General features: G+C 51.1%; 1 protein-coding gene across 1 annotated transcript; it reads right to left on the reverse strand.

Annotated features, from left to right (window-relative positions):
* Positions 1-5209: 5209 nt before the first annotated feature.
* Positions 5210-11508, reverse strand: ROGDI (rogdi atypical leucine zipper). Its single transcript, XM_040439924.1, has 11 exons — positions 11409-11508; positions 9243-9314; positions 9047-9129; positions 8918-8972; positions 8742-8822; positions 7401-7496; positions 7220-7318; positions 6908-7021; positions 6712-6761; positions 6292-6418; positions 5210-6213 (listed from the first exon to the last, which is right to left on the reverse strand). Exons 1-11 carry the CDS (start codon positions 11445-11447, stop codon positions 6172-6174), a joined length of 858 nt encoding a protein of 285 aa, XP_040295858.1. The 5' UTR covers positions 11448-11508; the 3' UTR covers positions 5210-6171.
* Between the last annotated feature and the right edge of the window lie 3705 nt (positions 11509-15213).

The raw sequence follows: 15213 nt of genomic DNA on the forward strand, positions 1-15213 counted from the left end.
TGACCAATGTGTCATGAGGATAGATTATATCTCTCCAGTCACCTCCAGAGCTGCATTCAGAATTCCTTCGAATACAGACAGCAGTGGAACATTGTGGGATCAGATATCAGGGGTGAAACTAAACTGCGGCAACAGAAGGATTGTAAACACAGCTTTGGATGCGACTAGAGCATAACTGCAAAAAAATTAACCCTCGCACTACATATGTTAACTGCATGGTGTTGCAGTCCTCTGTGCGGATTTCAGCTGCCGGTTCTGAGTTTAAATAAAATGTGTGAAACAAAGTTTTTTTTTTTTAAATCATTTGTAGTCTGTGAGCTTTGTTTGAAAGGACTGGGGAGCACATAGAGACACGGGGGTCCCACAATGCCCCCACACTGCAGGTCAAGAATGACTCTTTGTTCTAAGACTTATATTCACACACATTGGTTTCATTGCAGACGTTCTTGCTGTGTCCCTCCTCATGCTTTACACTGCAGCTCAGCTCTTGTAAGACACAGTTATGATCAGTGACTCCAGCTCGGCTACATTGTTCACAGGGGCCGTAGGTGGTCTAAAATCTACCTCCTGTCTTATCAGAGGTTCAGAATGCCGCCGCAGACCCCCATTCTTTACACTGCAGCTCAGCTTCATTGTGGCATAACCAATAAGGTCATTGCACGAGCCCTTAAAGGGATATTCCAGCCATTAAAGGCATGGTCCTCTTTGGATAATAGAATGCACTGACAAGCTGATTGAGAGATGTTTCCAAGCAGCAAATCTGCAGCGCCCCTACAGGGGAAACGAAGCATTGCACAGTTCTCATTGAGATGAATGGTTGGTCTATATGATGCATAGAATGTGCCAAGTCCTCCAGACAGGGACCTACACGGAGGGGTCTTCAAGGGTATGGATTATCAGATTAGTTCTGACACCTGGGATCCCTGCCGCTCACGAGGTCGGTGGCGGGTTTCGTTGTGCATTTGGTTCGCTCCCGGGTCATCTGTTAATTGCTGACGGCAGCCTCTTTGTTACGTTTTCTGCTATTTTGGGATGATTAGGTTTCACAGATGATTTTGCCCATCTGAATCATCCCCCCATGTGACCGGACGCTCCGGCTAAACACTGGAAAAACATCTCACTAGCGCCACCTTGTGCCAGCGGCTCTTTGAGTCAAAGTCAAGCCTTGGGACATGACAACGGAGAATAGCAGAGTCAGATATCCATCTGTAGACCGCTGTTTGCCCCTTATCAGTATGGAGCAGGATTCTGGAGTGCAATGTCATGGATGCAACTTGGGCAGGGTGATGACCAGCCGTGTATGGAAACTTATTGGGAAAGGAATAGGCAAAGAGGTATCTCCCAGGGAAAGAGAACTACCACCCCAAGCTGCAGCCAAGGCATCTCAGCAAACCAGAATCCTGCTCCATACTGGGAAAAATACCCCGAAATAGCCGTCTACGGATGGATATCTGGTTTGGCTATTCTCCCTTGTCATGTCCCAAGACTGGTGAAAAAGTCATAGGGAGCCACTGCCACAAGGTGGCGCTAGTGAGATGGTTCTTTTTCCCCTGGGAGATTCATCTTTGCACCAAAAATCTGATGCAATTTTTCTACTGTTTATAATTGCGCAAATAAGTGTATTTTAGCGCATCAACAGCAGCGTATATTTTAGTCACAGATTTGTCCAATTGCACCTTCTTCTTTTTTATTTTTTAAAAACCCGTTTCCTCCTCTCCTTATCCGTGCACCAAACCTGTGATTTCTAATTGATTAAATAGGCCTCCTAATAAAATGTCTGATGAATAAAAGAGGGGACCAGGCCACGTCATCTGCGAGTGAGAATGTGGGTGGCGCGAGCAGCAGTAGCAGCACCAGCTGTCCGGCCAAACGTGGGAGAGGAGGAGTAGTAGTAGTAGTAGGACACAGTTTTCCTGGCTTCTGAAAGATGATGAGATTGTGGGCTGGATGGCTCAGTCCTCCTCTCAGTCACAGCAGGATGACGTGGAGGTGACACCGCGCGGTGGAGCCAGGGGTCACAGTGGTCCTCTTCCTTGCAGCCCCAGAGAAGGCTTTCAATGGAGTCCTCCCAGTCTTTACTGCCTCTTTTTAGAGGGGAGCCTCCCTTTTTCTTAAGAAGTGGCAAGAAAACCCCAGCACGCCCAACGGCAGACAGGCCCGAGAGTCGATGACTTGTGCGAGGGCCCTCACTGTTTGTACTGGGCCGATGAGAAGGCTGGGGACCCCATGTATGGCTGTGTTGCTGGTAGGTGAAGAAGGGGTAGCACCCGTAGCCAGGGTGGTGGAGGTGGGGGCAGTGGTAGAAATGGTGACAGTGGCATTTGGGGCAAAAAAAAGAGCAAGGAATTCTCAGTGGAACTGAGCCCATGATGACATATCGTGTATTGGACAGGACCTGGGGACCGGATCAGGGAGCCAAGGAGGAGTAGGTGACATCTGAGGGTGGTGGCCGCAGTGCCAATAAAGAGTGGAGGCAGCAGCGGCCCATAGCTGCTTAACTTACCAGTCCCAGGTTTTTATATCCGGCAGCGTGGACTACTTCCTGCTCTCCCCTTCCCGGCGGGCACGACCACTAGGGTTGCTCTGTCCCTCTATGCTGGCAAGGCCTAGCCTCCTCTGCCCGTAGGGCCGTCACACAGGTACCCTTACCATTGGGTTACCTGAGACACCTTTCCCTGTGAGAGGGTGCCTGAGCAATAGGTTCCCTAGCTTATTAGTATTCTGTGAAGGTGAGCATTGTAACCTCGGTCCATAGTCGGCAGCAGGAGTGGAGGACATTCCTGTACTGTAAGATGGAGGAAGAGCAGGACTGTGGTAGTGTCCCTCGTCTGTCCAGAGACTGTGATCTGTAGGCATCTACTATGTGCTTATTGTATGTGTAACCTCACATGTGATGCATCTTATCGATGTGCTGAATAAATATCTATTTTCTAGAGATGACCTCTGAGTCCTTGTAGATGGCGATTATCTGTAGGAGCGCTCATCGCTGACCAGATCGTGCAGTACCTCATCCTGGCAGCAGGCGGCAGCAGTGGGTCCTATAGAATCCCTCACTCCACAATAGGTAGAGAACGGGGTCGCCAGAATGACTTTCAACTGGAAAATAGGATGTGAGCCTATCCCCTAGGCCTCATGCACTGCATGTATTTTATGGTCCGCAAAATGCAGATACCGTCCGCGCTGCAGCCACATTTTTTTGCGGACCCATTGGTGTCAATGGATCCGTGGTCCTCATTTTGTAGCCAAGTGAAACAGGCATATGGATGCAGAAATCCCATGGATGATCCGTGTACTTTCCACACCCATTATGTCCTTTACGTAAAAATAATACGTCTGCAAAATGAAGTCAAAATGCGGACGGCACATGGACCACATTCATATTTTGCGGGTCTGCAGTTTGCGAACTGTAAAACGGATACAGTCGTGAGCATGAGGCCTTAGGGGGAAACATCACCGTGTTCTGCCCGTTTGCCACTAGGGGGCATCACTGTACTAGGATTCTATAGGCCCACAGGACATTGGTGGCGGCTTCCAGCGCCTCCCCTGGTGGAAGAGCCTGCGATGTTCCAGTGAACGCTGCGGTCTCGTCCTAAACCATCGGTCACATCTCGAGGGCAGCTCAGTCCACCTGAGGGACTGTGGCTCCACCCGATGGGAGTTTTACTTTCCTGCACAGTAGTCAATAACAGGTGAGCTCCATGTTCTCCTGTGTGGGGCCATGAAGTTTGACTGGGGGAGAGGGGCGCTGACGGGGGAGGGGTGCTGCAGCACATCTCAAAGGTCGGCACTAATAAAAGCTGGAATGCGGCGGTTCTGGGAGAATCACGGAATGAACGTGTTAATTATCCACAAGCAGACTGTAATAAACATGATAACAGGTTTGTTCTCCATTCACACTGAAATCTGCAAGTCAAATCTTCTTGGAAGAGAGCACAGCCTTGTGGGAGCTCACAATGACCGTGCAGGAAGAGCAGAGATGTGTTATATACGGCAGTACAACTACAACCCCCAGCATGCTCCCTACTGTCTATGGCAGTGAGAACCACCAAGCAAGTGTGCATGCTGGGAGTCGTAGTTTCACCGCAGCTGGAGTGACAGAGGTTGCTGATCCCCGCAGCCTCCAAAAAAGGAACCTGCAGAATTCTGACTTTAACTTTGGATGTGATTGGAGAAGAAAACGCCATATACAATCTGGAGTCTGGTATCCGCAGGCCCGGGAGCTGTGTGCCTCAGACCAGCCAAGCAAAAAAAGCCTTTTTTGTAATTCCATCTGAAGTAGATGGCAGAAAATAGCAAAAAAAAAAAGAAGGGGCGAGGACGGCAGAGCGCCAGGAACCGGAGATCAAAGGAAAACCTCTGTAACCAGCAGCGGGGACGCGATTCTCATTAGGCCTCTTCTATACGCAGAAGTCTAAGTGTTAGTTCAGCAAGGACGGACCTTCATCCAACTGAACAGCGCTTGGTTTTTAGGCCTAAAATTAAAGGGGTTTTCCACCTTTCTAACTGATGACCTATTCTGAGTATCTGATTAGAGGGGGTCCAACACCTGGAACCCCCGCCGATCAGCTGTATGAGGACCCGGAGCTCCTGTAAGCGCCTCGGTCTCCTCACAGCGCCGTACATTGCCTAGTGGCTGTGCTTGGTATTGCAGCTCGGCCTCATTCGCTTCTATGGGGCCGAGCTGCTCCTAGGCCATGTGACCTAGGAAAAGCTGCAAGAATACTTTGGCGTTCCTTTCAGTACTTCAGCCTTCTCAAACTGTTAATCTGGGGGGTCCCAGGTGTCGGACTCCCACTGATCAGATACTGAGGATAGGTCATCAGTTAAAAAGAGGTCAGAAAACCCCTTTAAGTGCCCTGATTTTCTTTAGTTTTTCTGATGCAGAGCACCAAACCCCCTGTGCGGCACCATCACGCCAATATTCTGTCTTCCTGCAGCCACCACTAGAGGGAGCTTAATACCGAGTCTAGGGTTATTATTCAGTTCATTGTATAGTCGTGAGCTCCCCCTGGTGGTGGATATAGGTACAGCACACAAACTGTATTTTTGCCAGCAGAAACTTCCTTGGACCATGCGGCCCTGAGGCTTCCTCTTTCTACCGCGTCAGGGAATATTACCGTTTTTGCTTTACACTTTTCCCATTCTGCCGTCAGCCTATATCGGCGTGGCTCGGCTCTGATCTGCTTTGGCCACGGACAAGACGAGGCAATAAGGTTTTTAACCTGAGACGTGCGGCTTCTCTCTCTTTATTTCAGACACGTTTCCATTACGCTATTTACAAAAGGAAGAACACACAACACTCGTGAACGAAGTTTGCCGTGGAAGTGGCGGCGGCACGGCCGGAGAGCGCCGGCTTGTTCCTCGTGGCTACACACAAACAGCTCCAGTGTACGAAATAACAAACCGACAGAATAAATAGAAAAGAAAAAGGGAATGACAATACAGTGTAGGCAAAAACATGTCACTGTGGCGCCACCTGGTGGCGGAGCTTTACAGCATCAGACCCTACACAGAGCACTGTAGCCGCGCATGCAATACTGCCACCCTGTGGCAAAACCAGGCCACTGCAGCCCGACAGCAACAGTTAAAGATTTCTGCGCCTTTAAAAAAAATATATATAGAAAAGTGTTTTAGAAATAAAGTCAGGAATGCGCGTGCGCGCTCTGGGGTTGCCATGGCAGCATCAACAGACTCATGTGACCGCCATTTTGAATAAAGAATGGAGGTCACGTGACAGGAAGTGCATGCTCCAAGGCAATCCCAGAGCACGAGAAAAAAGAAACCAGGGTAAATAATACTATGTAGAGGCCCCCTTTAAATATTCCCCAGCATCTCTAGGACATGTAGTGAACGGTGACTCCGGGGAAATCTGGGTGACGACCTTTGTTGGGGGCCTTGACCGCTGCCATATTGGTGGTCACCCAGCTTTCCCAGGAGCAGGAAATGACCAGGTTTGGTCCAGCATGATGGGGGTGGGGGGAGGAAAAGTCTATTGCACTGAGAGTAAAGGACGATTTCCCTTCTTGTAGAAAACAAAATAAATACAGACGTCATTCATGCATCGCGTTTCCACACTGTCCGAGCATGGAAGCGGCGGGGCCCCTGGGGGTGAGGACGGGTGGAGGGTCCCATTGGTGACGCCCCTGGACAGTCCTCGCCCGGAGCCGAGACTTAATTCGGCCGGAAGTTCCAATAACTGGAAAATATGGAGATCTGCAAAGGAAATAATGTGGGCGTTACTTGTGTGCGGCGCCCCTAGCGGCCAGGCCGTATAACGGACGGGAGACATACCTTGTCCTTGAGCTGCTGGCAGAGCTGCAGGGACACGGTGAAGAAGACCAGGGCGTCGTTCAGCCACGGCACCACGCACTCCACCTTATGGACGTGGCTGACCTCAAAGCGCTGGTTGTTCAGTTCGCTGCGACAGAAAACAGCACTCCGGTCAGAAGAGACGTCGTCCTCCTCTCCAATCACATCCAAAGCTGCGTCCAGGACTCTGCCAATTGCAATTATTTGGCTCCACCCCTCTGTCAGACATGGGACAGGAAACCGGACAAATCCTTGGTTAAGCTTTGGATGTGACTAGAGAAGAAGAGCCCTGATGATCTCTAGTGCATGACCTAAAGGGGGCGGAGCATTACACAGGGATTCTAGTGTCATGCTCCGCCCCTTAGGGTCCCGCACGACACATGGCCTGGTCTATATACTCACAACATGGCGCCCGGATTATGCAGGACGGAGCTGCTCGCGGGGCGGAAGTTCTAGGAAGAAAGGAAACAATAGTCAGATTACGGCAGCGGGGGCTGGTGCCTACGTTCATCAGACGATCTGTATCATCGGCTTGCTGATTGTTTCCTGACTGCAGAGCCCCCCTTATCAGAGCAGCAGTGTCGTCTCAGTGTCTTACCTTGGCGGAGTTGGGCTGAAGGGCGTGCAGCTGGTAGACCAGGAGGCACAGCTTATTCACGTTCACATAGAAGTTCAGCAGAACGTCCGCGGGCAGCGCCGGGGTGAACATTCTCTACGGGAGACGTCACATAAAACGTAAGGTGGGCGACCCACAGGCAATAGGAATATAGATATAATAGAGCGCAGCGGCAGGAGGCATGCACTGGGAGGGGCAGCAGGCCGCGGCACTACAGGTCCCAGCATGTCCTGCACACTGGGGCTTGTAGTTCCACAAGGTGGAAGCAGTGTGACCGGAAGACTTGTACGTTACCGTCAGGCCGCTGGTGGCCACCTCTGGTAAAGTCATGGTCGCCGGCGTGGTCAGGCGGTTGCGGGCTCTGGTTAACTGCAGCATCACGGCGTCCATCAGCTGCGGGGCAGAGAAGAGGGCGAGATCACGGACGGGCGACGTCAACATGGATGACAAGGGAGCACTCACCCCAGGCCCTCACCTTCAGCACCTCCGACCCGGTCTGGAAGGTGTAGTTCTCCCCCCGGTTGGTGAGCAGGTAGATCGCCTGATTGACGTGATTTCTGGCGTCCTGAATCTGGAAAACCAAAAGGCGTTTTTCATCACGTATAGGTCACAAGATGGCGGCACAGCATCCGGCTCCATTCCTGCTCATGGAGAGCTTTTAACCCCGTCAGGACCACACAAAAGATAGGGATTCGGCATCCCACCATTCCAGGGACAAGTAGCTTCCCTGCATCATGTGGGGGACATACAGGGCAGTATTTACTCTGTATTCTGGAGGTTATCCCCCTTTCCCATGATCACGAGAATGTGGAGCCCCGCGTCCCTCCCCCCACCGATTCCACCATCATTCCACACAAAGTCTAACACCGTACAGCGCTATGCGCCACAGACCATGACCAGAGAGGCAGCGAACGAGGGGCATGTGCAGAATATAAATGTACCGTATATAAATGTACCGTATGAAAATGTACCGTATGTAAATGTACCGTATGTAAATGTACGGTATGTAAATGTACCGTATGTAAATGTACCGTATGTAAAGTATATAAACGTACCGCATGTACCGTATGTAAATGTACAGTATGTAAATGTGCAGTATATTTTATAATGCAAAAATTAAAATAGGCCCGGTCTTTCAGGGGTTAAAGGAGTGGGGCAGAGAGTTCCCCACATCAGTCCCGCGTGGACCCCTACAGGAACTCTACAGGGACTGGTGTGATTTCGCACTTCAGGTTGTGTTTCTCCTTTGTTTTCGGGAGCAGCTTCTCCGTCAGGAGTTACTTTTGTAATTGCAGGTAACGAAACATGTCTTACATCCACTGAACCGTATAGCGCCACCTGCTGTCTGTTCTTTTCCTTATTTCTCTGTCCACCCCGCTGAGCTGGTCGCACATGCTCAGTTCCATCCTCCAACTGCCTCCTGAGCTGTTCTAGGTAGAGAGCTGCAGCAGAAAGGACACGCCCTGTTGCTCCTAGAGGCTCATTTGCATGTAATAAAACTTCATGTTTCTCAGCAATGCGGGTACATATGAACATGGGACCAACACGGATGCCAAGGGCACACGTAACAGGTCAGCCGGTGTCCTGGGTACAGAACTGCTGATGCCCTTTAAACCATTGGACAGAACCATCCGCTGTAATGGCACACATGAGATCCAGTGAAGACGGGCAGCGGGCGTGCGGTGTGTATTACGGTATGTCCTCCCGCCACCTGGTGCCCTGGGCCGTACTGCGATGTCCGGGTGTGGGCCGGGGTTACACATAGGGATGTCCCTGGTTCCAATATGTGAGCGCCCCCCGGAGGCGATGGACCTACCTGCTGCATCTTCCACTGCTTGTCATCCCGGAAGGCAAAGTGAAGCAGCTGATTGGTTCTCGTCACCTTCAGGTTCACTTCCTGCGGAGCCAAGAAAACGCACGAAGCCGTGAACGTTCAGAAGACTTTGGCGTCGCCGCGCCTCCGTTTTCTATAACTTGCCGTCACATACTCACAGCCTGGCACAGGGTGTCTCCTTGCAGCGTCAGGACCCCCTTCACCTGGTCCGTGCTGGAAACCAAGAACGAGCAGAGTCACCTCTACGGCCCCGCTGGAGAGACGCCCCCCAACCCCCCCGCACTCACCTGGAGCTTCCCAATACAAAGTTCTCCTGCTTGGTGGCGCCATCTGCTGTCCCGCCGGGCAGGGTGAACCTCCGGGACGCCTCCTGCAGGAGACATCCAGCAATTATCAGGACCATGAAAGAAAAGCTGCCCTCTTACCAGGTAACGCCCCCGTGTCTGGATGGCTCCCGGCGGCCATCTTCCTGCCCCCCCTCACCTTTAAGATGTCCTGCAGCTGCTTGAGAACCGAGTGCACCTCCTCCTTCAGGAGCCACCTGAACTCTTCTTCCTGGAAAACGGAGAACAGCGTGAATTCGGCGCGACTCGCGCATTTCTAACCGGTGGAAGCGACCTCGGCACTCCAGCTGCTGGTGAAACTACAACTCCCAGCATAGACAGAATAGAGCATGCTGGGAATTGTAGTTTCACAACAGCTGGAGTGCGGAAGGTGGCTGACCCCTGATTTATAAGAACGCGGCCCCCTGTAATGGGCGGGCAGACCGAGAAAACAGGCGCCGGCGCAAAGCCTCCTGGCGTTTGGGGTTTGCAGCTCCTATGCAGAGCTATGCGGCCCCTGACCTGCTATGGAAGTGGTTTCCAACCGGTGGCTGTTGCAAAACTACAACTCCCGTTGGCTGTCTGGGCATGCTGGGAGTTGTAGTTTCGCAACAGCTGGAGAGCCACAGGTTGGAGATGGCTGCCCTACTCCATACTAACCTCTGGACTGTCAGGACTGAAGGGGCGGACTATAGTCTGTTACCATAGAAACACGGGGATTTTTAATCTTTTTTACTAGAACTTTTTGCAAAATGTTTGAATTTTTCACATGCATTCGGGCAATATAAATACGGCTGCGGAGGTGGAGGCAGCCAATAACGCCGCGCCTCGCCTGCCATCTTGTGAACAGGATGACAGGACTTCTGCTATTATCTACTACGAAGCTGTCCGCCATGCTGCACACTGTTACATCTCTTGCACACAAACGCATTTTTTTTCCGTGTCCGTTCAGTTGTTTTTTTTTGCGGACCATTTATTTCAATGGGTCCGCAAAAAAAAAACGGAAGGTGCATTCCATTTCCGTATTTCCATTCTGCATAAAAATAGAACATGTCCTATTATCGTCCGCATCACGGACAAGCATAGGACTGTTCCGTTAGGGGCCAGCTAATCCGTTCCGCAAAATACGGACGTCATCTGTATTTTTTGCGGATCGCTAAATCCATACAGTCGTGTGCAAGAGGCCTGAATGTGTTAAATACCCCTCCCCCTCGGCACAGCTGCCCACGTGTTTCTGTCAGCGGCGAGGTTTCCATTCAGATCTCCGGTATTTTGGGCGCCGGGCGCCTCCGGGGGTGTCTGGTGTGAACTGGATGCTGTGTGTTGTATACACAGAGTCCATGTTGTGGGTTGTAGTAGTGCACGCAGATCACTGGTGACAGGGAGGAGCCGGGGCCCCAACGTCCCAGAACGGGGCCGACTGGAAGTGAACGCTGAGGGATGGGGGGAGTAGTTGTACTCGTGTTGTGGACGTGCCTTATCCCTACTATCAGGGAGGGGGTGGGGGGTGTAATGGGCCCAGAGTTGGAGGGAGATATGTCTGATGTGGTGACACAATGGCGGTCGCTTCATGGCGTCCACGGGACCCCAGTGGCGTTCTAAGGTCCCCCTTCACCCCCAATGTGTGTGTGGGGATTTCAATCATGCGATAAATAAAACGGCGCTAAATTTACGCCTTTCCCCCATTCTTGCCACCAGTACCCACATTGCGCCAGTTCATAAATCTGCCCAAAGCGGGCGTGGTGGCTAAAAAGATTCAAATTTGAAATATTGTTATATTGCCGGAAAATGCGCCATTTACGTAGGGCAAAATCACCCCTACGATTCTCCCCCCACTTCTGCGTCTCCGTTACACGAGGAAAGGGTTGATCCGTGAACTCGGCCCATTGAGGTCGTCATCGTTTACCGCGGCGGAAGGCGGCGGAACGGCGATCGGACAGGACGCAGACCCTGCGGCGGAATTAAACATGGGGGTCGCCCGTCGGTAAATAACAGGCGGCTCATTTCTGCGCAGACGGTCGCCATGGTGAGGAGTGCGTGATGCCAGGTGCGCTTAATGAAGAATTGCGCGGCGCTGTCGTTTTCTATAGGGGGTGGCGGCCTCTGGAACGTCGACCAATTGCGGTTTTATCGCAGCGGCTTACGTTTTTTTGGGAAGACGACTGCGCAAATCAGGTCAGGGAGGCTTAAAATAACGGAAGCTCGTAGACTATCAGCTCCTGAGGCCAGTGCCTGGCGTCAGAGATCCCTGTCAGCTGCCTCGGAATAAGGGGCCGTATAATGACGTCACGGAGGCGCAGACGACCCCTCCAGCCCGGCCACTCACCAGCACCCCCCGCTCCGCGCTGCTCGCAGCTGTCGCCATCCTGCGGTCCTCTGCAAGAAGACGACACCGCACAGACGATCCGACGCGAAAGGGGGTAGAAGCCCGGCCCCTTTCACCTCATTGGACGGTGGAGGTCACACAGCTCTCCCTGATTGGTCGGCCGAACATAAGGCGTTCCTCGATTGGTGACAATCCTCAACACGCCGCTTCCTGATTGGCTGAGACGGTCTGTGTTGTTGTGAGACAATAAACCACGCCCTTTCACGGTCGATGCGTGGGCTGATTGGCTGGAGGCAGGTGAACTGGGATATGGAGGCGCAAATGTGGGCGAGAAAACCTGCGGGAAGGCGACGGCGGCGGCCGTGTGGACGTAAAGGGCCTCGTTCACATGTCTGAAGGATGCGTTTTACTTTTAACCGCTTCAATACCACTACTACAAATATGGTATTTTACTGGAATAATAAAAAAAATGCTTTTATTTATTTTAGTTTGCAGAAACAGCACCGCCTAATCCACAGGTTGTGTCTGGTACTGCAGCTCTGCCCTATTTAAAGGGGTTTTCCCAGATTACACAGAGCAGGGGCGGTAGAGTCCCCTCTTTAAATGTCCTGCAGCTGTCATCGGTCACGTGACTGCTCTGGTCCCTGTAGAGGCCAGTGATTGGCTGCAGCAGTCATGTAAACAATGGACCACTGGTGACCACTGCAAGCCCAGGGGGATCACGGCGATGGGATGCTTAAAAAGGAAAGATCTATTTATTTTATTTTATTAAAAAAAATAAAAAATTAAGAGCATGGGGCTGAGCTGCAATACCAGGCACAACCTGCAGACAGGGGGGCGCTGTTTTCCCCACACAGCTGGAGTCCAGCCAGGACAGGGTTAAATGGAGGTTCCAGCTTCGGTTCACTATTTGCAGATGTAATTCAGACCCTAAAATAAGCCGCCCCTGTGACACCTGGAACTAGGTCACGCACAAACGTATTTTGTTCCATTTTTTTTGCCGACCGCTAAATATGTACAGTCGTTTTTATGGCACCTGTGGCGAAAATAACCTCGCCACTGGGTTTTGGAGGGCCCCGTTTGCCAGCCTCTTGCCTCAGGACTATGCCCCATATACTAACTGTAAAGGAGAAGACAGACCGGCCGCACAGCCTAAGGCCTCATGCACACGACAGTTGTTTTTTGCGTCCGCTAAAGAAAACGGATGCGGCATCCGTTTTTTTGGGAGGATCCGTTTTTTTTCCACAGATCCCTTGTAATAAATGCCTATCCTTGTCCACAAATGTAAAAAAATTAGGACATGCACTATTTTTTTTTTTTGATGAAGGGAAACACGGACAACGGACGCGGAACACAAACGGATGAACTATCAGCATTTTTTTGCTGACCCATTGAAATGAATATGTCCCCCCCCCATCCTACCTGCAAAAAAAAAAAAAACGGAACGGAGGCCGAGAAAAACAACCGTTGTGTGCATGAGGCCTAAATCTGTGGAACTGTTTTGGGCAGGAAAGCCGTGGAATTCAGGAACCCCTGCTCGGATCTGGGTGATTTTTCGATATGTTGTTCGCCCAGATGAGAGCTATCCATGGGGTATGTGGGGGTTTGAGGTGGTTTCTGTGTTTTGGGAAAAATGTGTGTTTTCTGCCTGTGAGTGATTAAAGGGGTTCTGCACTTTCATTTAACTGATGATCCTCTGGATAGATCATCAGCATCTGATCGGCGGGGGTCCGACACCCGGGACCCCCGCCTATCAGCTGTTTGGGAAGGCAGCGGCGCCGCGGCCTTCTCACTGTTTGCCGCCGGCCCACTGACGTCACGACTAGTATCATCTAGCCTGAGCGCGGCTCAGCTCTGTTCACTTGAATGGCGCTTAGCCCCGCCCAGGCCAGTTGAAACTAGTTGTGACGTCAATGGGCCGGCGGCAAACACTGAGAAGGCCGCGGCGCAGCCTTCTCAAACAGCTGATCGGCGGGGGTCCTGGGTGTCGGACCCCCGCCGATCAGAAGCTGATGATCTATCCAGAGGATAGATCATCCGTTAAATGAAAGTGCAGAACCCCTTTAAGTTAGCCCATTGTGTCTGTTAATTGTATCACAGGCAGAGCCCATTGTGTTTGGTAATTGTATTTTGTTGTTTGCATTACAGACAGAGGGAAGGGGGTTTTGTGTACAATTGCCGGGATGGTTTCAATACTGTAAATGCATGTGATTGGCTAATATATAAACTGTCACAGTCTTCTACAAGGTCCCCAGGGGAGTGTCCCTTGCTAGGAGACCTGTATAAAAGGCTCTTGTTCTCTCTGGTATCAGCCATTCCTCCAGCCTGCAGGACTGATTTATATGCCAGCAGCGCCGGATAGTGGTCTCATACTTTTATGATTTTCTGCATACAAACTTTCCTGGAACTATCAAGACAGGAAGAGGCCCAGGCAGCAGCACGGCGTTCCCTGATGCTGGTGGGGATAGATACCAGCTAAGGCATATACAGTTGTTGTGACTCCTCACAACGGAATCCGGTAAGCGAAATACGCACCATAATACTATATTATTTATATGGCGGTACCACACATGAGGCGCTCTGTTTTTTTTTGTCTTTTTTCTTGTCTATTAATTGTATCACAGGCAGAGCCCATTGTTTTGGAAATTGTATCACAGGCAGAGCCCATTGTGTTTTGGTAATTGTATCACAGGCAGAGCCCATTGTGTTTTGGTAATTGTATCACAGGCAGAGCCCATTGTGTTTGGTAATTGTATCACAGGCAGAGCCCATTGTGTTTTGGTAATTGTATCACAGGCAGAGCCCATTGAATTTTGGTAATTGTATCACAGGCAGAGCCCATTGTGTTTGGTAATTGTATTTTGTGGATTGCGTTACAGACAGAGGGAAGGGGCTTTTGTGTACAATTGCCGGGATGGTTTCAATACTATAAATGCATGTGATTGGCTAATATATAAACTGTCACAGTCTTCTACAAGGTCCCCGGGGGAGTGTCCCTTGCTAGGAGACCTGTATAAAAGGCTGAAAAATATCCCATTAAAGAGTTCCTGTTTTGGCCTTCACCATAGAGCCTCGTCTCATGTGTGTGGGGGTTGCTATACGCTGTATACTCCCCTGGCTATAACCCCTAGCTCCTGTAAGAGCTGTTCCTGCGGTGGTTACGGTGTCGAGCGGAGTGCTTGGAGCCCTTGGGAATCACTAGGAGCATCCATCAACGGAGGTAGCCGGTTGGGGTGCCAGGATATCCGTTACAGCACCTAAAATGACCTTGGCTACTAAGCTACCGTTCTGTGTACACAGCTCCTATGAAGAGCTGTGCGTTGCCATAGTTACAGACTACCACCAAGGCCTGTGCAGTCAGATCTCCTCTACCGTGTCAGGAGGGGTTGCGAAAATGTACACACCCTCTACAGAGGTCCAATGAGGCAGGAAAAAGGAGGGGGTGCCCCTCCTTACGAGACCCCCCCCCCCCCCCGTGGACCAATAGGCTAGCTCCACAAGGGTGGGCACGCAGCTTGCAGTATGGCAGTTCTGTCTAACAGCTCTGCACTACTGCAGCAAAGGGATGGGCTGAGCATCAACCAATATGGACGATCCCGCAGCGCTACGTGAGAAGGCCGCCCGGCGACCCTTGTAGTGGCGGCCATATTGGTCGTCACCCAGCTTTCCCAGAAGCAGATAGAAGACAAGGAAGGAAGCGGCGTGTAAATAATTAACAAGGAAGGCTTTATTGTTTGCCAGTAGCATTGCTAATTGCACAAAACTCACTTAACCCTCCCCCCCCCGTATACCACACTATATTCCA

Source organism: Bufo bufo, chromosome 7 (genome assembly GCF_905171765.1).
Source record: "Bufo bufo chromosome 7, aBufBuf1.1, whole genome shotgun sequence".
Classification (NCBI taxonomy): Eukaryota; Metazoa; Chordata; class Amphibia; order Anura; family Bufonidae; genus Bufo; species Bufo bufo.

Bases quoted from the DNA above. Each gene is read 5' to 3' on its own strand.
- ROGDI (XM_040439924.1), bottom strand. From the start codon at position 11,447: ATGGCGACAGCTGCGAGCAGCGCGGAGCGGGGGGTGCTG. The intron at 8,973-9,046 runs GTGAGTGCGGGG...CTTGGTTTCCAG, and splicing joins TTTGTATTGGGAAGCTCCAG to CACGGACCAGGTGAAGGGGG. The intron at 7,497-8,741 runs GTAGGTCCATCG...TTGGTTTTCCAG, and splicing joins AGCAGTGGAAGATGCAGCAG to ATTCAGGACGCCAGAAATCA.